Source organism: Gadus macrocephalus, chromosome 10 (assembly GCF_031168955.1).
Source record: "Gadus macrocephalus chromosome 10, ASM3116895v1".
Classification (NCBI taxonomy): domain Eukaryota; kingdom Metazoa; phylum Chordata; class Actinopteri; order Gadiformes; family Gadidae; genus Gadus; species Gadus macrocephalus.
Genome location: NC_082391.1, coordinates 4321820 through 4348033, shown reverse-complemented (window position 1 = coordinate 4348033; position 26214 = coordinate 4321820). Strand labels below are relative to the sequence as shown.

General features: G+C 44.8%; 1 protein-coding gene and 6 non-coding genes across 8 annotated transcripts; all 7 read right to left on the bottom strand.

Moving 5' to 3' along the window:
• Positions 1-118: 118 nt before the first annotated feature.
• Positions 119-23231, bottom strand: snx25 (sorting nexin 25). 2 transcript variants are annotated; one of them, XM_060062138.1, is made up of 22 exons: positions 23047-23231; positions 22095-22768; positions 21434-21518; positions 19420-19636; positions 11522-11694; positions 10165-10351; positions 9618-9688; positions 9035-9225; positions 8090-8221; positions 7777-7926; positions 7250-7375; positions 6704-6868; positions 6175-6306; positions 5600-5740; positions 5150-5263; positions 4764-4841; positions 4295-4378; positions 3548-3665; positions 3149-3215; positions 2495-2676; positions 1463-1563; positions 119-1227 (listed from the first exon to the last, which is right to left on the bottom strand). In XM_060062138.1, the coding sequence occupies exons 2-22, from the start codon at positions 22464-22466 to the stop codon at positions 1162-1164; spliced, it is 2952 nt and encodes a 983-aa protein (XP_059918121.1). In that variant the 5' UTR covers positions 22467-22768; positions 23047-23231; the 3' UTR covers positions 119-1161. The 2 variants fall into 2 exon arrangements, with proteins under 2 accessions (XP_059918121.1, XP_059918122.1); XM_060062139.1 differs by lacking the exons at positions 11522-11694; positions 19420-19636; positions 21434-21518; positions 22095-22768; positions 23047-23231 and adding an exon at positions 11137-11163.
• LOC132466642 (U5 spliceosomal RNA) lies at positions 13967-14082 on the bottom strand. Its single transcript, XR_009527919.1, has one exon. It is a non-coding gene; the product is annotated as a U5 spliceosomal RNA (small nuclear RNA).
• LOC132466643 (U5 spliceosomal RNA) lies at positions 14375-14491 on the bottom strand. Its single transcript, XR_009527920.1, has one exon. It is a non-coding gene; the product is annotated as a U5 spliceosomal RNA (small nuclear RNA).
• On the bottom strand, positions 17407-17522 carry LOC132466640 (U5 spliceosomal RNA). The gene has a single exon (XR_009527917.1). It is a non-coding gene; the product is annotated as a U5 spliceosomal RNA (small nuclear RNA).
• Positions 17826-17941, bottom strand: LOC132466641 (U5 spliceosomal RNA). The gene has a single exon (XR_009527918.1). It is a non-coding gene; the product is annotated as a U5 spliceosomal RNA (small nuclear RNA).
• On the bottom strand, positions 18234-18349 carry LOC132466639 (U5 spliceosomal RNA). The gene has a single exon (XR_009527916.1). It is a non-coding gene; the product is annotated as a U5 spliceosomal RNA (small nuclear RNA).
• Positions 19970-20085, bottom strand: LOC132466638 (U5 spliceosomal RNA). Its single transcript, XR_009527915.1, has one exon. It is a non-coding gene; the product is annotated as a U5 spliceosomal RNA (small nuclear RNA).
• Positions 23232-26214: the final 2983 nt, after the last annotated feature.

Sequence of the window (26214 nt, the reverse complement as noted above, 5' to 3'; positions counted from 1 at the left end):
GTTCAATATAATCAATTAACTGCTTTGTTGTGTTGCAAAGGTGCAGATATCTTAGATACTCTCGATTATATAGTTCTACGTACAGAATATAATGCATTCAGAAATCACACCGCCAATGTCGTTTTTTTTTCATTTTGCAATTTATTGCTTATATAAAGGCTCTAAACAGTTCTTGGTAAAAATAAAATCTATCAATAATAACAAATCACAAATAAAATCATCACAATGACTTTGACATGACATATTGCACAATGATAAGCCTTTTTTTTTTACAATGATAACATAACATAAGTGTCGCTGCTCTGGTCATGTGGGGATGTTCTGTGCAAAGACAGTCCACACGCACTGCATTTTGGGAAAATAAACCTGAACTTCTTCTGCTCCGTCTTTGGGCTACATCTCGAAACATGACACGGTCTATAAAGGATCTTGGCCAGATTACAACCCGCACAAAACAAGTTTCCCTGACTACGAATGTGGTCGCGCTTGTGTGAGAGTGAATACTACAGCCTAAAGTTCCTTTAGGAGCAAACCAACACACTGTTGGCTCAGAGTTGAGTCCAGACGTTTGATGGACAGACCTTGCCTGCACGGGTGGGGGGATGGATTTAAACTCCTTCTATGCATGGGAAGAAAACGATTGCCGCAGTTTGAATGTGGAAGAAGCGGCAGGCATGAGTCCTGGTGTGAGTCCAATGATCATACAAAACAATAGATCTGATATTGTGCAAAAGCATAGAGCTTTACACCTCTAGATTTGATCTACATCTGAGCAGATGACTTGCTAACCAAGGAAGGAGTGACATCTATTTCATGGACAGCCATCGGATCAGATTTGTGCTACAGTGAGTTTGATGTCGTATGATGTTGTATTCTAGTGTGGATCTAGGCTTTTGAAATGCCTCGCTGCAAAACAAAAACCATACAAAAACAGAACAGCTCTCTTTTACAACGACAGGACGTCAGCCTCTACCAATGGTTTATCCCCCGCTTCGGCTTGGCAGTTTATGATTGGTTCGACCAGCGGGGGGGGGTCTTAAAGACGAGCCAGCAGAAGTCAACGTCTGGCCTGTTAACATTGGCCGTGTGTGTGTGCCTGTGTGTGTGTGTGTCTGTGTGTGTGTGTGTGTGTGTGTGTGTGTGTCTCTGTGGTGTCAGAGTTCAGATCTGTTCCATCGCCGTGTTGAGCTCGGGACACAGTTCCTTCAGCAACATCTCCATCAGCACCTTGAAGAGACGGAGACACAGAGGTAAACACAACCAACTCACATGGCTGGTGCGCTGGTCTTTAGTGTATAAGCCTGCGTGTGTGTGTGTGTGTGTGTGTGTGTGTGTGTGTGTGTGTGTGTGTGTGTGTGTGTGTGTGTGTGTGTGTGTGTGTGTGTGTGTGTGTGTGTGTGTGTGTGTGTGTGTGTGTGTGTGTGTGTGTCTGCGTGTGTGTGTGGGTTGGTCCTCTTCCTACATAGAGCAGGTGTTTGTTGGCGTTCGTCTCCTGAAGTGCGTTGAAGATCTTGATGATCCCAAAGCGAGCGTTCTGCTGCCCCACCAGAATCGCCAGGGCTTCTGTTGTCAAGCAAGAGGAAGGAGAAAGAAAACAAAACATGATCAACATCAAGGACTGATGGAAAGAGATCTCCAACCTATGGTGAACAATATACAGTTCATTGTAGCTGCATTTTATCGACAAATGTTTAAAAATTGGTTAATAATCATTACCATTCAAGATTAAATCCATACCCTTGAGAATATAGCACATGGCAGTGTGGGGACTAACGCAAAATAATCCTTTGGTTTTTTAATTTCAAACATAGACTCAAGTCCTATACCAAGTGAGCAAAACAATACAACTCCACTACTTTTGCGCTCAGTCTCGTTTTGCCCCATTCAAGGTTTCATGAGTAAAACAAAGTAGTTTGATGACGGAGACACATAACGTGGGATCACAGGAGTTGTTGTCTTCACCACCAAGGCTGGTGGAAATCGATCAGGTACCGTAAGTCAGCAAGTAACATTAACTTGCTAATTTATCATGAGTTGAGGCGACTATTTTCACTGTTTAACCAGAGATAGTGGGCATATGGCGTCATTGACATGCAATTGAATGTAACGGTTGACGGCCTTAAAACTTGGGATGCGGAACAATTAGGATAAAGAAGGTACACAACTTAAATATATAACCTGTTTAGTTGTCATTTTTATGAGGTAATGTTACACATTAGGCCTTTAAACCGATATGATCCTAATTCCTTTTTGTATCACGCCAAACATATTACTGGAGTTCGCTGTGTGTGTTTGGGCTCTACAGAGCGCAAAATTAAGGAGACTGCCTCCATGCATTCTCTACTTTTCATACATACTAAACCTTAACACCTCATGATCAATGTGACCATTGCTCAATAATAAATAATAACCACATCACAGAAATGAACCCTGCGTCACATCTAGACGGAAGCAGCAGTGAGCAACAGGACTGGGTCCACCACTAAACCCTTACCAGGGATGTTGTCCAGGAGCTTCTGCTGGGCTCTCTCCTTGGTGTCCCGGCGTTCCGAGGCCGTGCGGGCCTTGATGTGCGGCGCCAGCTTCCCATTGGGCCAGAACGCATCCCGGAAGATGTTAATGTAACAGACCAGCATCTGCTCACAAAAGATCCAGTTCACAGTGTCCCGGATCTGTCTAGAGGAACACAAATAGATCACAAGGGACTAGGTTTAGAGATCACCCTTCACTCCTTTGTTAGAGGTGGAGATGCACACCATTTCACTGCCATGGGCCTTGTTAACCTAACCCTTGTTAGCCTCCATCTTAAGGCTGGTTTATACTACTCCGTAAAGTGCTGTACATAGACACGGAGAGCCCTCTTCGTTCTTGTGGTTGTGTTTCTACCCATGCATAAAATGTTGACTGAATTATGACCTTTTTTTCGCAGAACACAGAAAAAGGTTAGAATCTGGTTTTGCTAATAGGTTTTGCTGACACGTAGTTTACCAAGTATGAGTGGGCTGACGCCCCATGCATTTATACACTCTGAGCCACAGATGCTCAGGGCAGCAGACACCCCCGGGGCCACAGACACCCGGGGCCACAGACACATAGGCCTTCTGAACTGACAAACAGCATCACAGGACGGCTCAGAGTTGTGACTTACTTGTTGATGGTGCGGCCAAACGTCACCTGGACTAGTGCAATAAGAGTCTTCCTCACCCACTTGAACACTAGGGAGCCACGGGAAGAGGAAGGAGGGGGAAACAATCATAACAGTATCAATAGCCAAGAAAAATTCAGCCCAAAACACACGCACACACACTAATAAAGATCTGGATCCCTTTATAGAGTGGAAGCGAAACTATACAGGGCTAATGTAATGCCTCTATCCAATTGTAATCAATTAGCTGGAAGCAGGAAACCTTTTTTCTGAATGAAGATAACGCAGTGAGCTGGTAAACACCATAAGGCATCAGACTCGGTGATGACGTCACCCTGCCATCTGCGTTATCACCAGCAGGTGGCATGGGCGACACATTTGTCCAGCTTTCTCGGGACTCACTGCCTCGCAGCTCGAAGATCTCCCCAATGAGCATGAAGCAGGGCTCGGCCAGGGCGTCCTTCCGCCCGTCCGGCTCGTCGCCGTAGTCCGAGTGGTCGCTGTCGTCATCCGCCTCCTCCTAGGGAGAGGACACGCACACGGACACGCAGCAAGTTAGCTCCCACACACACACGCGCACACACACATAAGGACAGCACACACCAGACACACATTCACCAAGTTAGCTCACACCAGACACACACACACACACACACATATATAAGGATAGCACACACCAGACACATTCACCAAGTTAGCTCACACCAGACACACACACACACACGGATAGCACACACCAGACACACATAAACACACACATTCACCAAGTTAGCTCACACCAGACACACACACAGACACACACACTTACAAACCGACACAAGAATAGAACTCACACACACACATACCAAAACACACAGACAGACACAAACACAGACACACACACAGGCCAGGAACACGCACACTCTTTGATGTCATTAGTGTCATCATTATAATGTGTAATGAGTTGCAAAAGAGTTTGCTGCCCTCGAGGCAAATAACTGTGATTGAAACTCTGAATGAAAAGTGTAATTGAGCCCGCCTGGTTCAACAGGAACGCTGTGTGTTCATCATCTGACCCCGATAATGAATGGCCCACACATGATTAGAGTGTGTGTGTGCGCGTGTGTTTGTGCATGTGAGTGTTGGTGTGGGTGTTGGTGTGGGTGCTACCTCTGTATGTGAGAAGAAGTCTCCAGGCAGTTTCTCCAGGAAAGATGCGAGAGAGAAAGACGACTTCTTGGTGATTGACATCACCTGTAGACAAACAGCTTACAGTCACATACACACACAGTCTTCTGGTAGGTCTGCATAGGTCTCCACTCCTGTACCAAGGTTTATGCACTCAAGGGAATGTTTTGGTCCCATTTTCAATAAACAAGTCAGGGTGAAGTATGGACTGAACATGGTAGAGGATAACGTTTCTAAATCCATTCAAATGCTGCAAATGACGAAAACATGACTTGTTGTCAAGGATGAATCATGCATTTTGTTTGCATTTATTTCCAACGTATTTGTGAATGTGATTCAATTGTAAATCATGACACACATTTCTAAACCTTGCTTGTGTATTTCAAATGAGTTACAGTGATGGACAGGTCCATGTGTGAGCCGCATGCAGGAGTTTCACAGGCTGCCCTACCTTGAGGTGCTCTGGGGAGGGGCTTAGGAATGCATAAAGAGCCTCTGACTGACACAACCGCTCATCTGTCAGTAGACGCTGCACACACACACACACACACACACACACACACACACACACACACACACACACACACACACACACACACACACACACACACACACACACACACACACACACACACACACACAGGGAAAGAGAAAGTCAGCATCACCGTTTCCAAAACGGATTCTCGTGGGCAGTATTGGTACAGTTCTGGCATTGATTGCCTAAATAAACGACTCAATTGACACATTCCCATCGTCCAACGAAAAGACAACACAGAGCAGATATCCAGAGTACAGATACTACATACAGATATTGCAGTAATAAAAGTGTCATTCTACCTGTAGAAAGGCGTTGAGCTGCGTTTTGCTCTTTTCGAGGAACTTCTGGTCGATGGATTTGAAGGGCAGCTTACTCAACGACGGCAACTGCTGTTTCTTCAGTGATGGGAAACACTGGTGTACGACAAACACAAAAATAGACTCAGAACAAGACGGTTCACATCCCCATGTAGAAACACTGGTGTACGACAAACACAAAGAGACTCAGAACAAGACGGTTCACATCCCCATGTAGAAAACACTGGTGTACGACAAACACAAAGAGACTCAGAACAAGACGGTTCACATCCCCATGTGGAAAACACTGGTGTACGACAAACACAAAGAGACTCAGAACAAGACGGTTCACATCCCCATGAAATAAGAGAAGATGTACTCTATTCTACACAGCGCCCGATGCAATCATTCAAACACTTTTGGTTTCTACTGCGTGTCTCTGCGTCGCATTACCTCCGTGAGCTTGCGGTGCAGAATCTGGAACTCGATGAGTTTCCTCTGGACGCACCAGCGGCTGTTGGCCGACTCCTCTCCCTCTGCCAGGCTCACACATATGCTGTAGGAGGCCGTCATCTCGCCGCTCTCCTCTGTGGCCTGGAACACGAAACACGTTTCAACTTGAGCAGTTACAGCGTCTCAGTGCAACGTTTCTGCCATGCGGCCTGAAGGGGTCAGGGCCAAACAGACACAGCTGTTGTCTACAGGGGCGGCAGTAGCTCAGGAGGTAGAGCTGGTTGCCCGGCAACCGGGAGGTTGCTAGTTCTATACCCGGCTCCTCCTAGCTGAGTGTCGAGGTGTCCCTGAACGAGTCGCCTCACTCTGACTGCCCCTGACTCCGCCATCGGTGTGTGAATGTGTGAATGAATGGTTCTAGGTCGCTTTGAGTAAAAGCGTTAGGAAAATGCTTCAATCCGTAAATGTCCATCTCTAACTAAGGTATTGGGCTTGAGACGGTCTCTCCCCAGTCCGTGGTTTTTCGAGCTGGTTTGCAGATTGTTTTGCGCCGGGCAAAGGGCCGTGGCGGTTACCTCTGCGGCGGTGATGGTCGCCCTCCAGTGGCCCAGGTTCTCACACCACCAGTCTGTCCGGCCGATGTGTTGCTGAAGCTCGCTGTGCTCCTTCTCCATGGCTGCGATCTCCTCCTTCAGCTTGCTCACGATCTAAATACACAGCAGTCCCCTGTCAGACGTGCCCGTCACAGTCACCCCTCCCTCCTGTGTGATCCCGTAGCACTGGGTACTTCAGCGTCACTACATTTTACCGTATTAATTAGTTGAAAGACGGTTTACTTTTATTTTATTATTATATACATTATATCATTATAGGGTTAGGGTTATTAAAGTTTCTGTGGGTTAAAGATCACCAAACAAAACGGCTGAATTAACATGTTAACATGTTTTTGTTGGGTTAGGTACAGTGAAACTACATCCCCACGTGGAGCCAACCTAGTTAGTTTGTGAACACGGTACGGCTCTATCTGCATGGTCAACAACACATGTCCACTCAAGGAGTCCCCATTCACTGCTGAGCCGGCGGCGTGTTCCGATGTTCCCGTACCCTTTTGTCGGGCTTGGGGGCGTTCTGGATGGAGCCCAGGGCCTGGCGCTTGTACTCCAGTTTGTCGTAGAGCTGCCGCAGCTTGGTGGCGGCGTAGCTCGCCTGCTCGTTGATCCCTTTGCTCCCTTCGTCACACACGTCCTCCCCTGCATCGAGACCCGGGCACTGTACGGTGGGCGCACACGCGCGCACACACACACACACACACACACACACACACACACACACACAGAGACACACACACACACACACACACACACACACACAGACACACACACAGACACACAGACACACACACACACAGACACGCACACACACACAGACACACACAGACACGCACACAGACACACACACACACAGACACACACACACACAGACACACACACACACACACACACACACACACACACACACACACACACACACAGACAGACACACAGACACACACACACAAATTAGGAGACATTCTGGGATGATGACATTTCGAGAAAAACGCTAGCTAGTGTGTGATCCGTTGGGGTGCATGCGTTTGTGAACGGTTCTAACCCCCTCCTCCTTGTCCTCGGCACTGCTCTCTGATTGGCTGCGGTGCTCCTCCCTCCTGATCAGCCTATCGTAGATGTCAGAGACCAGGAAGGACGGATAGTAGCGCTCCCTCATCGTCTCGGCGACCTGGAGGACACAAGAACATTCTGGATGTTTGCGCAGTAGTGCCTCCTCGCAGGTCTAGCATCTGTGGAGCCACATCTACGGCCCTTTTATCTGGCCAATGTCAAATAAATGCGAAATAGAGAGACGAGAGAGACTGAATGAGCTATGTTACTATACAACTAAACCATGTTGCTATGAACCAGAATGATCATGTCATCATATCTTAACTGTGCAAAGCAAAAGTGTCTCTGTGGTTCTGCTCCACACGCAGAACTGTGTCTCTGTAGCTCTGCTACACATGCAGAACTGTATCTCTGACTGTAGCTGTGCTTCACATGCAGAACCAGTGCGGTCGGTCCGCTACATTCAGTTGGTTGCATTGCCCTTGACATGACGGAGGCGTTACAGTGGCCGCTCGCTACCTGCTCCTGCAGTCTGATGAAGACCTGCGTTCCCCGGTTCCCCACCAGACTCTGCTGGACCTCCTTCAGCAGGACCTTCTCCACCGGGATCTCCTTGCTCTCCACAAAGAACTTCTGGTAGATCTCCCCGACGATCTGGGGCACCTCGTTCTGTCAGCCATACGATTAGCACAGCACAACTTTATTAGTAGCTCTCAATTGGGACAATTATGTATACGATAAAGTATATTCTCTGAGTACAAACTTTTGTTTTTGGGAGCTTTTCAAATCAATAAACTTGGAGGATTGGAGTAAAGTGTGATGAACATCTCACCTTGTTAGCAGTCTTCAGGCTCTCCACCAGTTCCCAGAAGCTGATCAGAGCCCTCTTATCCACCTGCTCCATGTAGACCCGAAAGTGCTCCCTGTAGCCCGGGTTCACCATGATGTCGTCGAACTGGAGGATCTACAAAGACAGAATCGACTCATTGAAAAATGATGCATGCATGTTATAATTGTTGATTCTAACTTCCGTATTACCAAACTACCAAATGTAGTCTGAGCCAGAACCACATCAATCCGCACACATCCAATTAACACAAACTCGACGTTTAGCTCATTCAATAAAAAAACGTGGCGTATACGTTGAGTATTTATTATAAAATGCATAATCAGTAACGACTTTACCTCAGAAAAGGTCATTTGATTTATCCTGTCTTCAAATACTTTGTTAGATCTTTTCGACCGCAGTAGGAGACAATAAGTTCAGAGAGCGCAGTTCATGGCTTTAGCCTTCATTAGACCATGGACTCCACCATAGAAACGTCACATTAGCCAGTGGTAGATGCCTACAAAGCTTGGCAGAATCTGGATAGGTAGCCTTTCAATTCAACACTATAGGGAATATGCTACAGTTGTCACCCGCAGCCATGTAAAACAGTGCAGAGTCCAGCTAAACCAGAGGTAAAACAGAGAGCAGGTAAAACAGAGAGCAGGTAAAACAGATTGCTCCGTGAGCTCTGCGTCGCTCAAACAACCCGACGCTGGTTCCACTTTGGGTACCCTGGATTTGTACTCCCTGTGCTTTGGGGCTGAACCTGCAACGACTCTTCCACCACCACTCAGATCCCCACCGAGGTCGTGTTTTCAGGGGTACCAGGAGGGATGTTTGGAGGGATACATGACGGAGCCCATCTGATGTATCCAGTCTCCCATCACTTTGCTACCTCGGCTGTGTTTTAAGCGCAGCGGGTGTGTATGGCTGAAGTCAGAGGCTCACCTTCTGGCTCTGCGGGCCGTCGGCCTCGTCCGCTCCCCCCTCCTCGGACTGCTCGTAGTTGGGCCCGCCCAGGAGCCGGATCCTCTTCTCACACTGCTTCTTGGCGATGGCGAGCTGGTTGATGTAGCGCTTCATGTCGCGGGCTCGGAGCAGGTCGGCCTTCATGGCCGCAGACTCTCTGCCTTTCCGGTCTGAGCGTGCACACGGAGGTAAGACACGTTCGGTCAGTCCACGCAACCACATCCTAATGGCCGTAAGAGTCTATTGACTTGCGTCACACCTCTAAAGACGGGAGTGTATCAGTCTCCTCATTGAACTGCACTCCAGAGACACAGAAAGAAACACTGCTTGTCACACCCGTCATTATTTAAAAGAAAGTAAACGTTGCCTTACAATCTTTCAATCCTGCATTTTTTTATCCATATTTCAATCAGAACTTTCAAGCATGAAGCCACTGTACTAGAACTATTTTTTTCTCTGTAGCATCTCCTAATTCTCCATTAAACGGGGTAGGGCGACAATCAGGCCAGTGCTCTTAATTAAATAATTTGCTTCAAGGTGGTGCTGGGTGAGGACATTGTACCTTTCTGCTTCTTGAGCTGAGGCTGACTGCTGATGGTGGTGGCATGGATGATCTCCATCATGATCTGGGTCCTGGGGGGGGGGGGGGGGGGGGGAGAAAGACAGCCCGTAAAGCCATTTCAGCCAATGCGATTGCACAAGAAAGTCATCCAAGGACTTACTTTGAGTGTAAGATATATTTGGATCATATACAAATGCGGCAACCGTGTAGAACTAATTGGGTGCGCCAGGCAGTCTACCGCCAGCGCCATATATAGAACTCCCGTCTATCGATGTCTGTTCCCATGGTAACAGAGCCCCCGGTTGAGAGTGTGTATGTGCGTGTGCATGCGCGTGCGTGTGTTGCACTGTGCGTCTCGATGCTAGAGGGGTAAGTGGATAGCGATTGGGTTTTAACGAGCTGTTTTCATCCCAGGGCCTCCCTCTGTACGGGTGTGTGGCGTTACAGCAGCCGCAGCAGCATCATCATGATGACTAGCTCCTACTCGTCAGGAGCCCGTGATGGCCGTGTCAAAATGAGTCTTGGGACAGTCTGCATCATCCGGCACCTGAGTTGTGTGAGGAAGTTGATGTCGGCGGAGGTGGAGATGAGCTTGATGAAGTCTTCGTAGGAGGCTGCGTGGCTGTACGCCTTCTTCTGCTGCTCCGACTGCTGCTCCCGCTGCTCCAGCTGGGACAGCAGCATCCGGTTGATGGTGTCCGGGTCGCTCAGCACCTCCACCAGAGGTCTCAGCACTGGAGGAAACACACACATAGAGCACACACGTGAGCAAAACAAGAGCAAGAAACACGGCAGTCTTCTAATTAATCAATAATCCAGGCATGAAGGAAAGGTCAAAAGGTGCATGGGAGACATCCTAATCGTGTAGTAAGTCAATACATCACAACTGGTTTGTCTCAATTCATGCCCAGAAATTGTGTTGACACCTCAACACAGCCGCCAGGGCCTTCACTGCTCTAGCTTTAGGTATGTTCGATTATATTAGTTTTGTGATCGTTTGACGCTAAAATCGAAATAGCAATTTGCATTAGCTTTAGGTATGTAAACTAGCTTTTGGTATGTGCACTAGCTTGATGTATGTGCACTAGCTTCAGAAATGTGCACTCGCTTTCGATAAGTGCATTAGCTTGCGGTATGTGCACTAGCTTTAGAAATGTGCACTAGCTTTAGAAATGTGCACTAGCTTTCGGTATGTTAACTAGCTTTCGGTATGTGCACTAGCTTGCGGTATGTGCACTAGCTTTTGGTATGTGCGCTAGCGTTCGGTATGTGCACTAGCTTGAAGTATGTGCCCTAGCTTTCGGTATGTTCACTAGCTTTAGGTATGTGCACTAGCTTTAGGAAGGGCCCATTCACTGAAAATGTGAGGGGCACAGTCATACGGGCCTTTACATTTATCAAGTTATCTAGGTATTGGACCTCACATGCAGTTGAGTAAAAATCAGCTGCTGGTAGGTCCAGTACCTTGGGTAGTGATGACCTCTGTGAGGCAGCAGCTAGCTGCTGGTAGGTCCAGTACCTTTGGTAGTGATGACCTCTGTGAGGCAGCAGCTAGCTGCTTGTAGGTCCAGTACCTTTTGTAGTACTGACCTCTGTGAGGCAGCAGCTAGCTGCTGGTAGGTCCAGTACCTTTGGTAGTGATGACCTCTGTGAGGCAGCAGCTAGCTGCTGGTAGGTCCAGTACCTTTGGTAGTGATGACCTCTGTGAGGCAGCAGCTAGCTGCTTGTAGGTCCAGTACCTTTTGTAGTACTGACCTCTGTGAGGCAGCAGCTAGCTGCTGGTAGGTCCAGTACCTTTGGTAGTGATGATCTCTGTGAGGCAGCAGCTAGCTGCTGGTAGGTCCAGTACCTTTGGTAGTGATGACCTCTGTGAGGCAGCAGCTAGCTGCTGGTAGGTCCAGTACCTTTGGTAGTGATGACCTCTGTGAGGCAGCAGCGCAGCGTGTTGGACTTGGCGTCTCGATGAGGCAGCAGACACAGCAGCAGGATCCGGGCCACACAGCGCAGGAAGGCCAGCTCAGACTCTGGGCTGACCAGGCAGGGATGCAGTGGGAAGGGCTTGGCACACTCCTCGGGTCTGGCGAGAGGGAGAGGTATGGAAATGGGAGAAAATTTGAGAAAAATGGAGGGAGGGAGGGAGGGGGAGAGAGAGAGAGAGAGAGAGAGAGAGAGGGGGAGGGAGGGAGGGAGGGAGGGAGGGAGGGAGGGAGGGAGGGAGGGAGGGAGAGAGAGAGAGAGAGAGAGAGAGAGAGAGAGAGAGAGAGAGAGAGAGAGAGAGAGAGAGAGAGAGAGAGAGAGAGAGAGAGAGAGAGAGAGAGAGAGAGAGAGAGAGAGAGAGAGAGAGAGAGAGAGAGAGAGAGAGAGAGAGAGAGAGAGAGAGAGAGAGAGAGAGAGAGAGAGAGACTAGATGGTCAGAACTCGGTGTCATGGGGGTGGTTGTGTAGGAGGGGGAGGGGAGAGTCGTGGAGTGACTGCCCGTCCGTCTCCAACTGAAGTGACCTGGATGAAGGTAAATGTGACGTCTTCCTAGATTTGCACTGATCCAGTGCTGACAGCGGTGCTGACACAACTACACAGAATCACACTATCAGTTAGTGACTACCATTTCATATACATAGTCTATATTTAATAGTCTCAATATTTGTATCATTTTTCTATCCATTACAGTTTTTCTCAGTCGCTTTGGTACATTTCTCAGATCAGAATTGAAATTCTCAAAACTACCTGTTCAATCTTCACATCATTGTGTCACTTGTGCACATCAAAAAAGCAGTTTCTCCTTTCTTTGAACAAGTTGCAAATGCTTTGGTACATTCATGCAAATGATTATGTACAATTCTCGGCTCTTTCCTACATTATCAATTGCTTATGTCATGTTGATCAAAATGTATTGTAATGGACTCTATTGAATAGTCTCACCCCCACAACAGTTAGGCATTAGTTCATTGCATAAGTCTTTACATGCGAAATGGTTGAACAAGTTGTCATAATATGTCAAGAATATTTCGATACATTTCCATCAGACTTTTTTTCTAAATCTGTCTTGAATTGGTAAATTGCTACCAGGTGAATCTTGACTTTCTCTAAAGAAGGGAAATGTGTGAAGTGTTAGATCAACCAACGATCAACCAGTTTACTGAAATAGCTCAAAGGTGCATCTCCTGAACCATGAACTGGCAAGTATATATAGCTGGAGCACAACACAATGCTACATTGTCTGACGATGGAAGGACAAGGAATTGGACAGGGTCAACAGCCAGAGAGAAGAAGAAGAGGAAGAGGAGTGAGGCTGCGTGAGAATGAGAATTTGTGGCCCAACAGACAGGAACGTCAGGAGGTGTAGGAAGACTGCACTGTAATTCCTACAGCAATGCATGTACAGTTCACCCTAAGGAGATTTTCCTATGTTCACATTTCTAGCAATGACATGGTCCGTCAACCAATTACAGTACAAACAGTCAAAGCGTAAATGTGAATCATGTCCAGTCTCTTGCAATCAATCTCCCACATACTTATCTTACAATTTACAATAATTGTCTTCAAAACTTTAGCCATAGTTTTACATCAGAACATCCCTCCAGAGTACACTGTTATATTGACAACATGACAAAGCAATTTGACTGTCATATCCATACACAATGGCACAAGGACTTGTCATTCTGATGGCACTGACATGTTCATTGACACAAATATTTACTCTGGAGAGATGAACTAAGGATTTTGAGCAAGAGACTGGCTTTTGCAGGTAATCCATGGTGTTTTGCTATTTGTACGAATTGTTTTGAGAAATGCATTCACTGTTTTGCAAATGTTTAGGATGATTTGAGAAATGTACCAAATCACTGAGAAAAACGCGTCTCATCAAGACGAAATAACATAATACAGATTACACTTGTTTTTACTTTATAGTTGTATTGCATTGAATCTAGCTAGAACCTGAGTGTATAAAGTGTATCGTAGTTCATATTTGTATTGTATTTAATTGTTTAATCGAATTTAGCTAGTAAACTGAGTGTTGCAACTGTATCGTAGTTTATATTTGTATTGTAATAATTGTTTAATCGAATTTGGCAAGTAAACTGAGTGTTTAAAGTATCGTAGTCGAGCTAGCTTGTGTTCATTTAATTTAGATAATAGACGTCATCGTTCGACGCGATCGTCCGTTGCCAGGCAACGTTCAACGCGATCATCAGTTGCCACCAGGCAGGTTTGGAATTTTCGAACGCGGATTACGTAGGTAGGCGGTAAAATTTTCGCTCCAGGTACAATTTTGGTGTGACAGCACCACCATGTGTGCAGTTAAGTCAACCAATTAATTGTCAGTACCTTTTCTCTGAAACAGGTGAGAAAGCCCCGCAGTAAAGCAGGGCATCAAAAAATTCATTGATACTCATAATGGTCCTCCCCACGGAAATCTTTAGTAAAAGGCGAAAGATTTATGCGATCTGAAGAGAACCAAGAGTGTACTGAGGAAAATTGTGAGGTCGAGGGATGTGATCTCTACGACTGACGTTTAACTAACGGTTAACGTTTTTTTGTTTTTTTTTCACAGTGCTTTTGGTACATTGTGATGTCCCCCCTCAAATGACTAGTTACATCAAACGGCTTTATTTAAGAATATTAGAATGTTAAAAATAGGGTGCAGTGCATGATGGGTAAACGCTATGAATATAGAGTGGCGATTCACGCACCATCCGGTGTGTAATTCAGTCAACCAATTAATTGTCTGTGCCTTTTTTTTCTTAAACAGATACGAAAGCCCCGCAGTAAAGCGGGGCATCAAAACAATTTGTTGATACTCATAATGGTCCTCCCCACGGAAATCTTTAGTAAAAGGCGAAAGATTTATGCGATCTGAAGAGAACCAAGAGTGTACTGAGGAAAAGTGGGACGCCGAGGGATGTGATCTCTACGACTGACGTTTAACTAACGGTTTACGATTATTTTTGTTGGTTTTTCAGTGCTTTTGCTACATTGTGATGTCCCCCTGGGAACGGCTCAAATGACTAGTTACATCAAAAGGCTTTATTTGAGAACATTACTGTTAAAAATAGGGTGCAGTGCATAATGGGTAGTGATGGCAGTCCAACACTGAAGCTTCGATACGTGCTTCATACCATTAACTACACGAACCATAAAACCACTGCTTCGAAGGTTGCTTTGGTACGGAAAAATCACGTGACATATGACGTCAGAAACAGCAACTGCTTCTTTCTCTGAATTAATCCCTGAGTGGTTTGCGGCGCTGTCACGTTAAAATTGTACCGGGGGCGAAAATTGTACCGGCCTACGTCATCAGTTGTTGACAACTTGACAACTGATTTGATTGGGTTGTCCGTTGCCGGGCAGGTTTCAAAAAACATTCGGCTCATGTTTCCAAAGACGAAATAACATAATACAGATAACGGATCGCTAGATAACAATTGTTTTTACTTTATATTTGTATTGTATTGAATTGTTTAATCGAATTTAGCTAGTAAACTGAGTGTTTAAAGCAGGTTTCAAAAACCATTCGCGCTTATGTTGCCAAACACCAAATAACATACTACAGATAACGGATCGCTAGATAACACTTGTTTTTACTTTATATTTATATTGTATTGAATTGTTTAATCGAATTTAGCTAGTAAACTGAGTGTTTAAAGCAGGTTTCAAAAAAACATTCGGCTTCACCTGTCTTGTCACGCTCAATGAAGGAGTGCAATGAACGAGCATGAAAGTTCGCGAATGTTCAAGAACCTTCCTACGTCATTCGACGCGATCGCCTGTTGCCAGGCAGGTTTGGAATTTGTCAACAACTGATGACGTAGGCCGGTACAATTTTCGCCCCCGGTACAATTTTTACGTGACAGCGCCACACACTGCCACTACAACTGGCACCGCCTCGTTTCGAGTCTGAATTGAAGCGCCTTCAAAGCATAAAAACTTTAATGCACAACATTGCGTTTTGTTCGTAGTAGCCTATCTCATACTGTGACAGTCATTACGTTCGTATTGATTTATCATCATTGTGGAAGCATCTAGGAAGTGAGGTCGTTCTGACATGTGGAAACACTTTATTCTGTTCAGCGGTACATGACCGATCCACCGCTGGAAATATCCGAGGAGCCACTGGTGTACTAGATCAATCACAAAATGTGTACCCTCATCTCTTCATACTGGCACCACAATGTTTATGTACAACGGCCTCATGTTGTGGAGAAGTTGCAAGCAAAAAAAGAAACATGCTCAGTCCAAAAAGTGTTGAAAAAACAATGGTCCTGAATCAAAATCTTTGAGTATTCCCTGTCCCACATACCCCCTGGTTACACAAGCACACCCAACTTCTGCCATATTTTCCCAGCACATTCTTATTTTCCCCAAGCACTCTCCCCAATAGCACAATACATAAATTCATTAATCTTAATTTGTAAAAAATAATGATATCACAATCTTTGTATAAGTGTGTGTGTGCGTGTGCGTGTGTGTGATTTGGTGCGTGCGCACTAGATTTATGTCACTGTCTTAAAGCCTCCTGGCCACTATCTAGCCAGGCTAATTTAGTTGCAGCCTTGGCACTTCACCAGGAGAGGTCACTGTTACTGAAGCTTCAAGTAATGAACCCATTTTCGAAACAATGTGCCTAATGCCGCTTTTCCACCGCACATGTAGCTCGACACGACACGACTCGACACGACACGACTCGACACGGTAGCAGCACGGGTCCTTTTCCACCGCAAATAGTACCTCCTGGACGTGGGCGGGGTCGGCTGCGCGAAAGGGCCGTGACGTATTTTTGTACGCGACGCAAACAACTCCTACGCAACCCACACATGGACAGAACCCACATAACAACAATGGAGGACATCGATGCGATGGTATTCGTGTTCGTATTATTAGCTGGCATGTTGAAGAAGTTGAAGAAGTGGAATATGTTGGCTGCGGCGCTGCTATGGCTGTTACCAGCATGGTTGCCATGTCGCTCTCGTGACTTCGTCACACTCTCTGGCCAATCAGTGGCCGGCCGTCTGCCGACGTCACCTTTTAGCATCGGCTCAGCCGCTTGGAACCTAGAGCGAGGCGGTACTAGAAAAAGCAGCCACTTCAGGTACCAGATACCATGTTTTCGCGGTGGAAACGCAAAAAATGCAAGCTGAGTCGAGTCGAGTCGAGTCGTATCGAGTCGTGTCGAGCTGGTACCATGCAGTGGAAAAGCGGCATTAGTGGTTCAGTGCTTCACCAAAGCTTAATTTGCCCATCCTTAAAAAGGCACCCAGTGCAACTTTCGAGGCTTAAAAATAAACATTCAATTTCTAGTCTTTTTTACACGTAGTAAGTTTCAATAACTCCATACCATTACATACCGACATTTAAGCAGCAAAGATGAGACGTCGTTGTGCGGTGAGAACAGATACAAAATCGATAACAACAACAATGCCGCCATTTTCTTTATTTTTTGTAACCTACAATAAATAAAGCAGGCTTCCAGTCAATGGAAAAATGGCTTCTCCCCACCGGCGATTGTTGTTGTTTACGATTTTCTATCAGTTCTCACCACACAACGACGTCTCATCTTTGCTCCTTGAATGTCGATATGTAATGGTATGGAGTTATTGAAACTTACTACGTGTAAAAAAAAACTAGAAATTGAATGTTTATTTTTCATTGAATGTTTACATAAAGTTGCACTGGGTGCCTTTAATAATGAGTAAACACTATACAAATAGAGTGGCGAAGGCATGCACCACCCGGTGTGCTATAAAGTCAACCACTTTATTGTCTGTGCCTTCTTTTCTTAAACAGATGAGAAAGCCCCGCAGTAAAGCAGGGCATCAAAAAATTTGTTGATACTCATAATGGTCCTCCCCACGGAAATCTTTAGTAAAAGGCGAAAGATTTATGCGATCTGAAGAGAACCAAGAGTGTACTGAGGAAAAGTGGGACGCCGAGGGATGTGATCTCTACGACTGACGTTTAACTAACGGTTTACGATTATTTTTGTTTGTTTTTTTCACAGTGCTTTTGCTACATTGTGATGTCCCCTTGGGAACGGCTCAAATGACTAGTTATATCAAAAGGCTTTATTTGAGAACATTACTGTTAAAAATAGGGTGCAGTGCATGATGGGTAAACGCTATGCAAATAGAGTAGCGAAGGCACGCACCACCCGGTGTGCTATAAACTCAATCAATTAATTGTCTGTGCCTTCTTTTCTTAAACAGATACGAAAGCCCCGCAGTAAAGCAGGGCATCAAAAAATTCATTGATACTCATAATGGTCCTCCCCACGGAAATCTTTAGTAAAAGGCGAAAGATTTATGCGATCTGAAGAGAACCAAGAGTGTACTGAGGAAAACTGGGACGCCGAGGGATCTGATCTCTCCGACTGACGTTTAACTAACGGTTAACGTTTTTTTTTTTTTTTTTCACAGTGCTTTTGGTACATTGTGATGTCCCCCCTCAAATGACTAGTTACATCAAACGGCTTTATTTAAGAATATTAGAATGTTAAAAATAGGGTGCAGTGCATGATGGGTAAACGCTATGAATATAGAGTGGCGAAGTCACGCACCATCCGGTGTGCAATTAAGTCAACCAATTAATTGTCTGTGCCTTCTTTTCTTAAACAGATGAGAAAGCCCCGCAGTAAAGCAGGGCATCAAAAAATTTGTTGATACTCATAATGGTCCTCCCCACGGAAATCTTTAGTAAAAGGCGAAAGATTTATGCGATCTGAAGAGAACCAAGAGTGTACTAAAGAAAAATGGGCTGCCGAGGTTAGTCTTCTCCACGACTGACGTTCAACTAACGGTTTACGATTATTTTTTGTTTGTTTTTCACACAGTGCTTTTGCTACATTGTGATGTCCTTTTGGGAACAGCTCAAATTAATAGTTATATCAAAAGGCTTTATTTGAGAACATTCGAATGTTAAAAATAGGGTGCAGTGCATGATGGGTAAACACTATGCAAATAGAGTGGCGAAGTCACGCCCCTTGCGGTAGAGTCCATAGGACCGCGTTTATATCCCAGTCTTTATATGCCCTGGATTACACATATGTTGTTTGTGGATTTAAATGATAATTTTTCATGTCAAGAGTTTGACAGTTTATTGTGCAATTGTTCAGTTAAAAGCTGTAGATAAAACACAATGAGAAAGACTACATGTCTCGTATGTGACGTCCTGCTCCCTGCGACTGGGGTGGACAAGACCGACAATCTCCCCATCGGCATAACTGAAATCCTCCACATGCCCCGATTTATAATGGTTTCCACTTCTTTCGATGCTTTTATCCTCCCCTTGGAAAAAAGCTGTGAAGTGAGGCAGAGAGATCGCACCGATCTGTACCGGATTTCCAAGTGCGGGTGGTGACGTATATCATTTTGCGTCGAGAGCAGCGAAGAGTAGTCCATAAAGCTAACCTAACATTATCAAACTTCTTCGCGAAAATGTTTAGTTTTCTTTGCATGAAAAATTATCATTTAAATCCACATACAACATTTGTGTAATCCAGGGAATATAAAGGCTGGGACCACAAAATAATTACTTTCTCTCCATTGAAACCCATTCATATCACCGCTCTAAATATATCCTTCCGCAATATTTGTATCTAAAAGTATATTGTCCAATTCACAAAAAAATCAATGGTCAATGTGCGGATCAGAAGAGATTGTTGAAGGCATTATGGAACAATAAAAAACTAAAGAAGGAGAGAAAGTTCAAGGGAACAGCAGGATAATAGGTGGTGGAAATACATTAACCAGATTTTACACACACAAAGCAAATAAGCAGAGTGTGTGTGTATGTGTGTGTGTGTCTTTACCTTGCAGAAGCGGCCTTGAGGTCAGTGAAGTGTGTGTGGAGCACCCTGATGGTGTCGTAGCACACCACATTGACGAGGTCTATGTCGGCGAGCCTGGCCCTCAACAGGCCAATCACCTGCCACCAGTCCTCGGACAGCATGGAGTGCAGCTGCCCCTCGTCCCGGCTCAGCGGCGCGTACCAGGACAGGATGTAGTCCCGGTACGAGTAGTCAAACACTGCGGACAGACAAGTGTCAGAGACAGGATGTAGTCCCGGTACGAGTAGTCAAACACTGCGGACAGACAAGGGACAGCAGCACTGGTAGAGGTCTGTGTTTGGATGAGAAACCATTCAGTGTCTTCATGGGTTTTGTGTTCAGACCAAATAGCCGATAATGAAGATTATTTTTTTTATTCTTAATTCTGTATCCAAAATGTACGGTGTACATGCCTGCTGTATCGTTTATCTAACTATTTGTACGCATTTATATAACGCCAAGGCTCCCGCGTGCGTACAGTTAGGGTAAAACAGACCATAGTCTGTGTTTTTTTCTTTTTAACAGTTGAGAAAGCCCCGCAGTAAAGCAGGGCATCAAAAAATTTGTTGATACTCATAATGGTCCTCCCCACGGAAATCTTTAGTAAAAGGCGAAAGATTTATGCGATCTGAAGAGAACCAAGAGTGTACTGAAGAGTGACCAGGACGCCGAGGATAGTCATCTCCAGGACTGACGTTTGAACCAACGGTTAACGTTTATTTTTGTTTATTTTTTTCACAGCACCGTCCCTCTATTGTGACGTAATAAATATATGGAATGTATGGGAACGGCTCAAACTACTAGTTAAACCAAAAGGCTCGAATTTAGAACATTAGAATGTTTAAAATAGAGTGCAGTGCATGATGGGTAAACGCTATGCAAAGCGCAGCTTCCTGGTGGGCGTGGTTTAGCGGCAGGGCTAAAAATCCCGATAGGTACATATTGCCTTTCCCGCTTTACTCAATTCTCACCATCTATACAGCAGTCGCAACTCAAATTGATATAAATAACAATATTTATCAATAATTCTGAATCAATAATTCAGGTTGGATAAAAGGTAAGGTTTCATGAAAGGCATGGATGAAACTAAGGGTTTGTCTATTGAAGGATTGGAAAAAGAGTTTCTCAAAGGCCTAAACAAATGAAGATTGAAAAAGATAGTGTAGCTTGATTTGCCTTGTTGCAGGTATAGCCTTCTACATGCAGCCCTGGTTTTAAATGAGTTAAATATGAGAACATACACACAGTCAAATGTCATTACTACCACCATCTCTCCGAAAACGACAGTAATCACATAAAGAGCTCATAAAAACCCTTTGAATACACATTAGTGTAATGCATGCAGCCATATGCCAGCCTGACCCCTCCTAGTGGATAGTGAATGGCTGGCTACAAACTATCCAATGGAGCAGGGTCCGTGCCTTGGCAATGTTTTGCTGACTGGTAAACCGACGGATATTTCACAATTACTTCTTCAGAGAATTGAGATGAATGCTTTTTTTTGCAGGATAGACACCAGTCAGCAAAGCATGGGTGGTTACCATGGGGGGATGAGCTAGGAAGAATGACAGAGGAAGTAAACAAAGCTCTAAACATGGGCAGAAGCTTTCCTTCCTTTTGCCTCACTGTCGTGCATTTTGGAATTTTATGGGAAATAAGGTTTCCTAAAATGATTGTAAAGAAAAGCAATAGGCCAGCTCTTTGACATATTTAAATTTGCATCTGAACAACTTGTTTACAATTTCAATGCATTGCAAGGTTATACCCCAAAACCATAATGTCTCCTTAAATTCTGCCATGATAAAGTTCTCACATGTAAACAAAATAAATTACATTAGATATGAATATTAAAAATATTATTCAGATGTCGAATATTGTCCAATATTAATAATGCCTGTCCTGCAGTTCAAGAGGGATATCTGGTAAAGAGCTGCCCATATTGAAACTCAAAGATCTACAGGTGAGCATTTACAACAGGTGAGGATTTAGGTTTCACCTTCTTTCAGGGCCTTGTCCACGTTGTGTGAGATCACCACCCTCCGGTTCTGCATCGACTCTTGCACCGGCACCGAAAAACGAGCCTGGAAGCCAAAACAACTGTCAGGATGGAACACTGTCGACCCCGTCTTCAGTCAAAGCAGAGACGTACAACGTGGCTGTCCATGAAAAAGTAAAATATAGAATTTTCATTCTGTATGTGTGCGAGTGTGTGTGTATGCAAGCATGTGTTTATAAATCCAGCAGCATGACTAAATCTCATTTACAATAAAAGAATACACAAAACCCTGGGGCTAGGAGGTTGCAGGGGAAGTGATAGCCAGACAAAGCCACTTTAGAGACATTTGCAGGATCAACAAAATAAGTTCTTGTCTGGTGATGTCTGTCCCTTCAACCACATGGAGCGGATGACTTAATGTCATGGAGTGGGCCCAACCAAATGACCACAGATCCACAACCTGGATGAAGTGTCCGGGTGTGATCCATCTATAATCGTCTGGTACACACACACACACACACACACACACACACACACACACACACACACACACACACACACACACACACACACACACACACACACACACACACACACACACACACACAGTAGTCCCTTGTTATTATGGTGTGTAAGGCTGAGAGGTACAATATTCTCTTACCATGAGCTTGTTGAAGAAATCCACCAGTGCGGCTGACTGCCTCCTGCTCCGAAAGCTGCTGACCTTCGGGGGACTCTTCCTCACCAAGAGGACGAAGCTGCCCGCCAAGAAGCACAGCAGGGCGAAAGACACGTAGAGGAAGAGCTTTAAGAAGAAGGCAGTCAGCGACAGGCCTCCCCAGGCGAGCTGAAAGGCCACCGCTGCCACTACGCCGAGAGCGAAAGCCGGGACGAACCGGAACGAGGAGCTGATAGACGGAGGAGAGGACGAGGCAGACGCCGGAGCAGCAGACATGGGCTGCGCGGCTACTCTGGGGTCGTTACCGGTCCTCCCTCCGGCCAGCGGTGCAGGGGTTGCCGAGGAGGTGGGCATAATGCGTAGCCACCATCCATATATGTGTCACTTGTAGTTCGGTTAAAAGGTGGGGAGGTGAGTCCAGGGAAGGAGGTATAGCGTTTATAGTCGTGCAGTAGACCCTCGACTACCCAGCTGGTCCTGTGGAGAGGCATCCCCGCTCACACATCTCCTGACCGCCGCGCAGCGCCTCCTCTCCCGCCTGCTCTCACGGTCCGGCCGGTTCGCACCGTGCGATGCTTTGGCAAGCACAGGTCTGGACCTCAGGGCCAGCGCCGGGGGGCTCCACGGGACGGACGAGCCGCTCCAACCCCCGTCACCTTGGAGACAGTCGAACGGAGGGGTTACTTGGCGACGGTTGCTAACCATCTAGGAGAGGCTTGGAAAAGGCTAGCATCTGTTGTTAGCATTAGCTTGATCCTGATCGTATCGATGTGTATTAAAATATAAGATAGTGAGGGGTGAGGACACTCCGTCTGAGTGAGGACCGTGGTCGCCAATTGGCTGCGACCGCCGGAACGCTATCACACCAAGGAGCTAGCTTATTGCTAAGCAACGGAGGCATCACCGGCCGCTGCTCATATATTCACACACTTACCACTCTTTAAACGAGGTCCCGGGACAACGAGCGTTCTCCCGTTCCTGTTTTAAAAACCACTGCTTTATTTGTTTCTGCCAGTCTATGAATGAGTGAAACAGCAACAGTCTGTCAGAAAGCCGTCTCTCTACATTGTTGTTGTGTCAGCCTTCAGCTGACTGATAAATCTTACCGACTGTCGAACGCTGACAGCCAATCAGCGGCGCCGGTAGCGGCATGTGCTGCGCCTGTTTTATGGACTACAGTCATCCGACAGGGCGGCGTTTGTTTTAATCTAATAACGCATACCAGGGATTAGGAGCACACCCCGCCCATCTGTAAATGCAACGCAACTCAACGAACAAATGTACGTTTTATTTTATTTTCCCAACAAACGTTGCGTTGATGGAACCGCCTGGTTTACTGATTTCGTGTATTAGTTATTGTGGGCTATATAAATATATATTTATATAGCCCATATATCTAATCTAAATCTAATCTAAATATTATCGACTAATATATATTGTTATTTTATTTTATTATATATATAACACACAGGGCCGTAGAAACCAATTCTGGGCCCTGTATATAGTGGCGAAGTCGCGCCCCTTCCGGTAGAGCCCATGGGACCTATGAGATCGAAAAATATGAATGGGTTTTAATCGAGAGAAAGTAGGCCTAATTATCTTCTGATACCAGTTTTTATATGCCCTGGATTACACATATGTTGTTTGTGGATATAAATTTCCACCCCCCTTCCATTTAAACATACATATTTAAATGGAACTGGGGTGAGACGTGGCCTGGCGGCAGAGTGCGGCTCCTACCACTAGGAGGGGATACAAATTCAAAATAATGTTTTTTTTTTATTATTATTATTTTTTTTTTATTCCCATGCCCCCTGCTCTTCACCGCCAGGGGGCGCCTTGTGACGGCCCGCACGCCAAGGCGATTTTAGGCAACTCAAACCCTTCCTTAATTTGGCCTTCTTGTTAAAGCAATTTGTTAAAGAACTTTAAGGTAGATATATTTAAGGTAGGAAAATTAAGGTAGATATAGCTTTATGTAATTGGTTTGTTCTCCCTGTTTACATTTTGTGTTTATTAATTTATATTACATTGTATCTCTCTTTAATAAATGGTATAATAGTATAAAAACGCCATTGGTATTATGCTTTACTTTACTTTTTAATTTATTCTATTTTATTCTATTTTATTCTATTTTTAATTGATCACTTATGTCCCTGCTTGTTTATATTGTGTTATATATTAATCACTGTTTGTTCTCATTGTTATTGTCTTAATGTATGCACCTTATTCACCAAGCCAAATTCCTGGTTGGTGTAAAACCCTTCTTGGCAATTAAATCCTATCTGATTCTGATTCTGATGCTAATTGTTGTTTTCATAATTTGGACATGGTGGTGCATATGCAGCATTAAAACATTCATCTGAGGAGAGACTATTAAGAAAAGAAAGGAGGCGAAAGTAGATAAGAGAATAGCGAGATGAAGCGAAAGTAGATGAGAGAAGTGAAAAGTACAAAAAAGGTTAGTTTTAGTCCTACAGATAGTTTGTTTCTGACTAATGGCATCTGTGGTAAACCGTTGTCAAGGCAACCAGTCAGCTATTTGCTTAAGACCACGAGACAAACAGGAAGGCTCAGAACTGAGAACAGCAACTGAAACTGAAAGAGGTTGTTTTTTTTAGGTTAAGAACGCTGGGGTGAGGTTGCAGACCAGTCATCTGCGGTGCAACCGTTGAGGACCTTAAAGGTGTCAGCCAGACCGCACCCTCTCAGCCCGAGCACTGTGCAAGGCATGCCCCCCGTTTCATGGATTGTGTTGTTTGAGAAACATACCCATCTTCGTTTCATCAAGATGTTTTTGACTGTTGAAACTGAGCAATGCGTAATTTGGCCTACTCATTTGTATTTCTAATTAATAAAATATCCTTTGCATTTATCTGCCATCAGGTCAATATTGAGTAAAGTGTTTCTAAAGTCCTTATAGAAGTTTACTCTGCACATTTTCATCATAGGAACAATACTTATTCTGTTCTTTCTTGTGTGCAAAATGTACATAGCATCTATAGATTGATCGCTGTCTCTTTTCGGCCGTCTGAATGGATCAATCCCGACTCCCCAAACGATCAAATTTTCGCCCACTTCACATTCAAACCAACAAAAGAATAAATAAAAGTCCTTTATTGTGATTTAGTAGTTGATCCACAGGTAAGATAGAATCCACACTGTAGGGCGGATTTTGACCAGTCAGAGCCAGTGCAGTGTGAAAACCTCTTGCTGGCCGTGACTGTTACAAAACGGCAGTGATTCGCAAGGGAGGCCCGCGCACACTGGTCGTCGAGGAACTTGCGGTAAAATTCTATGATTTCTCTTGATACAAATATTGAAAGAAGAAGGGGCCAGAGAGAGGGGCCGCTACTCTAACACGTGGGAGATTTTGTGGTGTGTGATCTTAAAACCTTTTGGACAAAACATTTTAGATTGAACAAAGATACATTGAGAACTCCTAGTAGCAAAGTATCAGCAGGTGAGCATAAGCCGATCTAAAAACATATGGCATGATGAAATACAATTACAATTGATCGAGTCACATTCAATGTTTCTCTCCGTTAATTTTTCAGGTTCACAAGGACTTCCCTTTATTACACATCTAGGCAGAAGGGGCTCAGGGTTTAAGTGCACTTAGGCCGTTTATCTGACAGACCTAGATTCATTCACAGATTAAACAGACATCGACAAGCAAATAGGAGGGAGATATTCATAAAAAGGGGGGGGGGGGGGGTAAATAAATTCATTATTAAATTGCATTATATCGGAAATATTTAGAAACTATAGTACAATTTGGAAAAAAACTGATTGAAAACATATGGGACGGTCCATATATATTACCACTTCATAAAAGTGGTATCAATTTCCCATTTATCTGGTCTGATGTCGAGTAACAAAAGTACATAATATGCTTTTAAAGTTGAACATAAAAACCAAACAATACATTGAGAAGTTTTCCAAAACTGGTCTTAATCTGATTAAAACACATAATTTGCAATCAATACCACACTGTCCCATATATTACCCTCTGGAAATTGTCTTCATATACGATTTTGCACACAAGACTGCAAATTCAATCATTTCCAAGCACTTCTCTTGTGTCACTATGAAACATTAT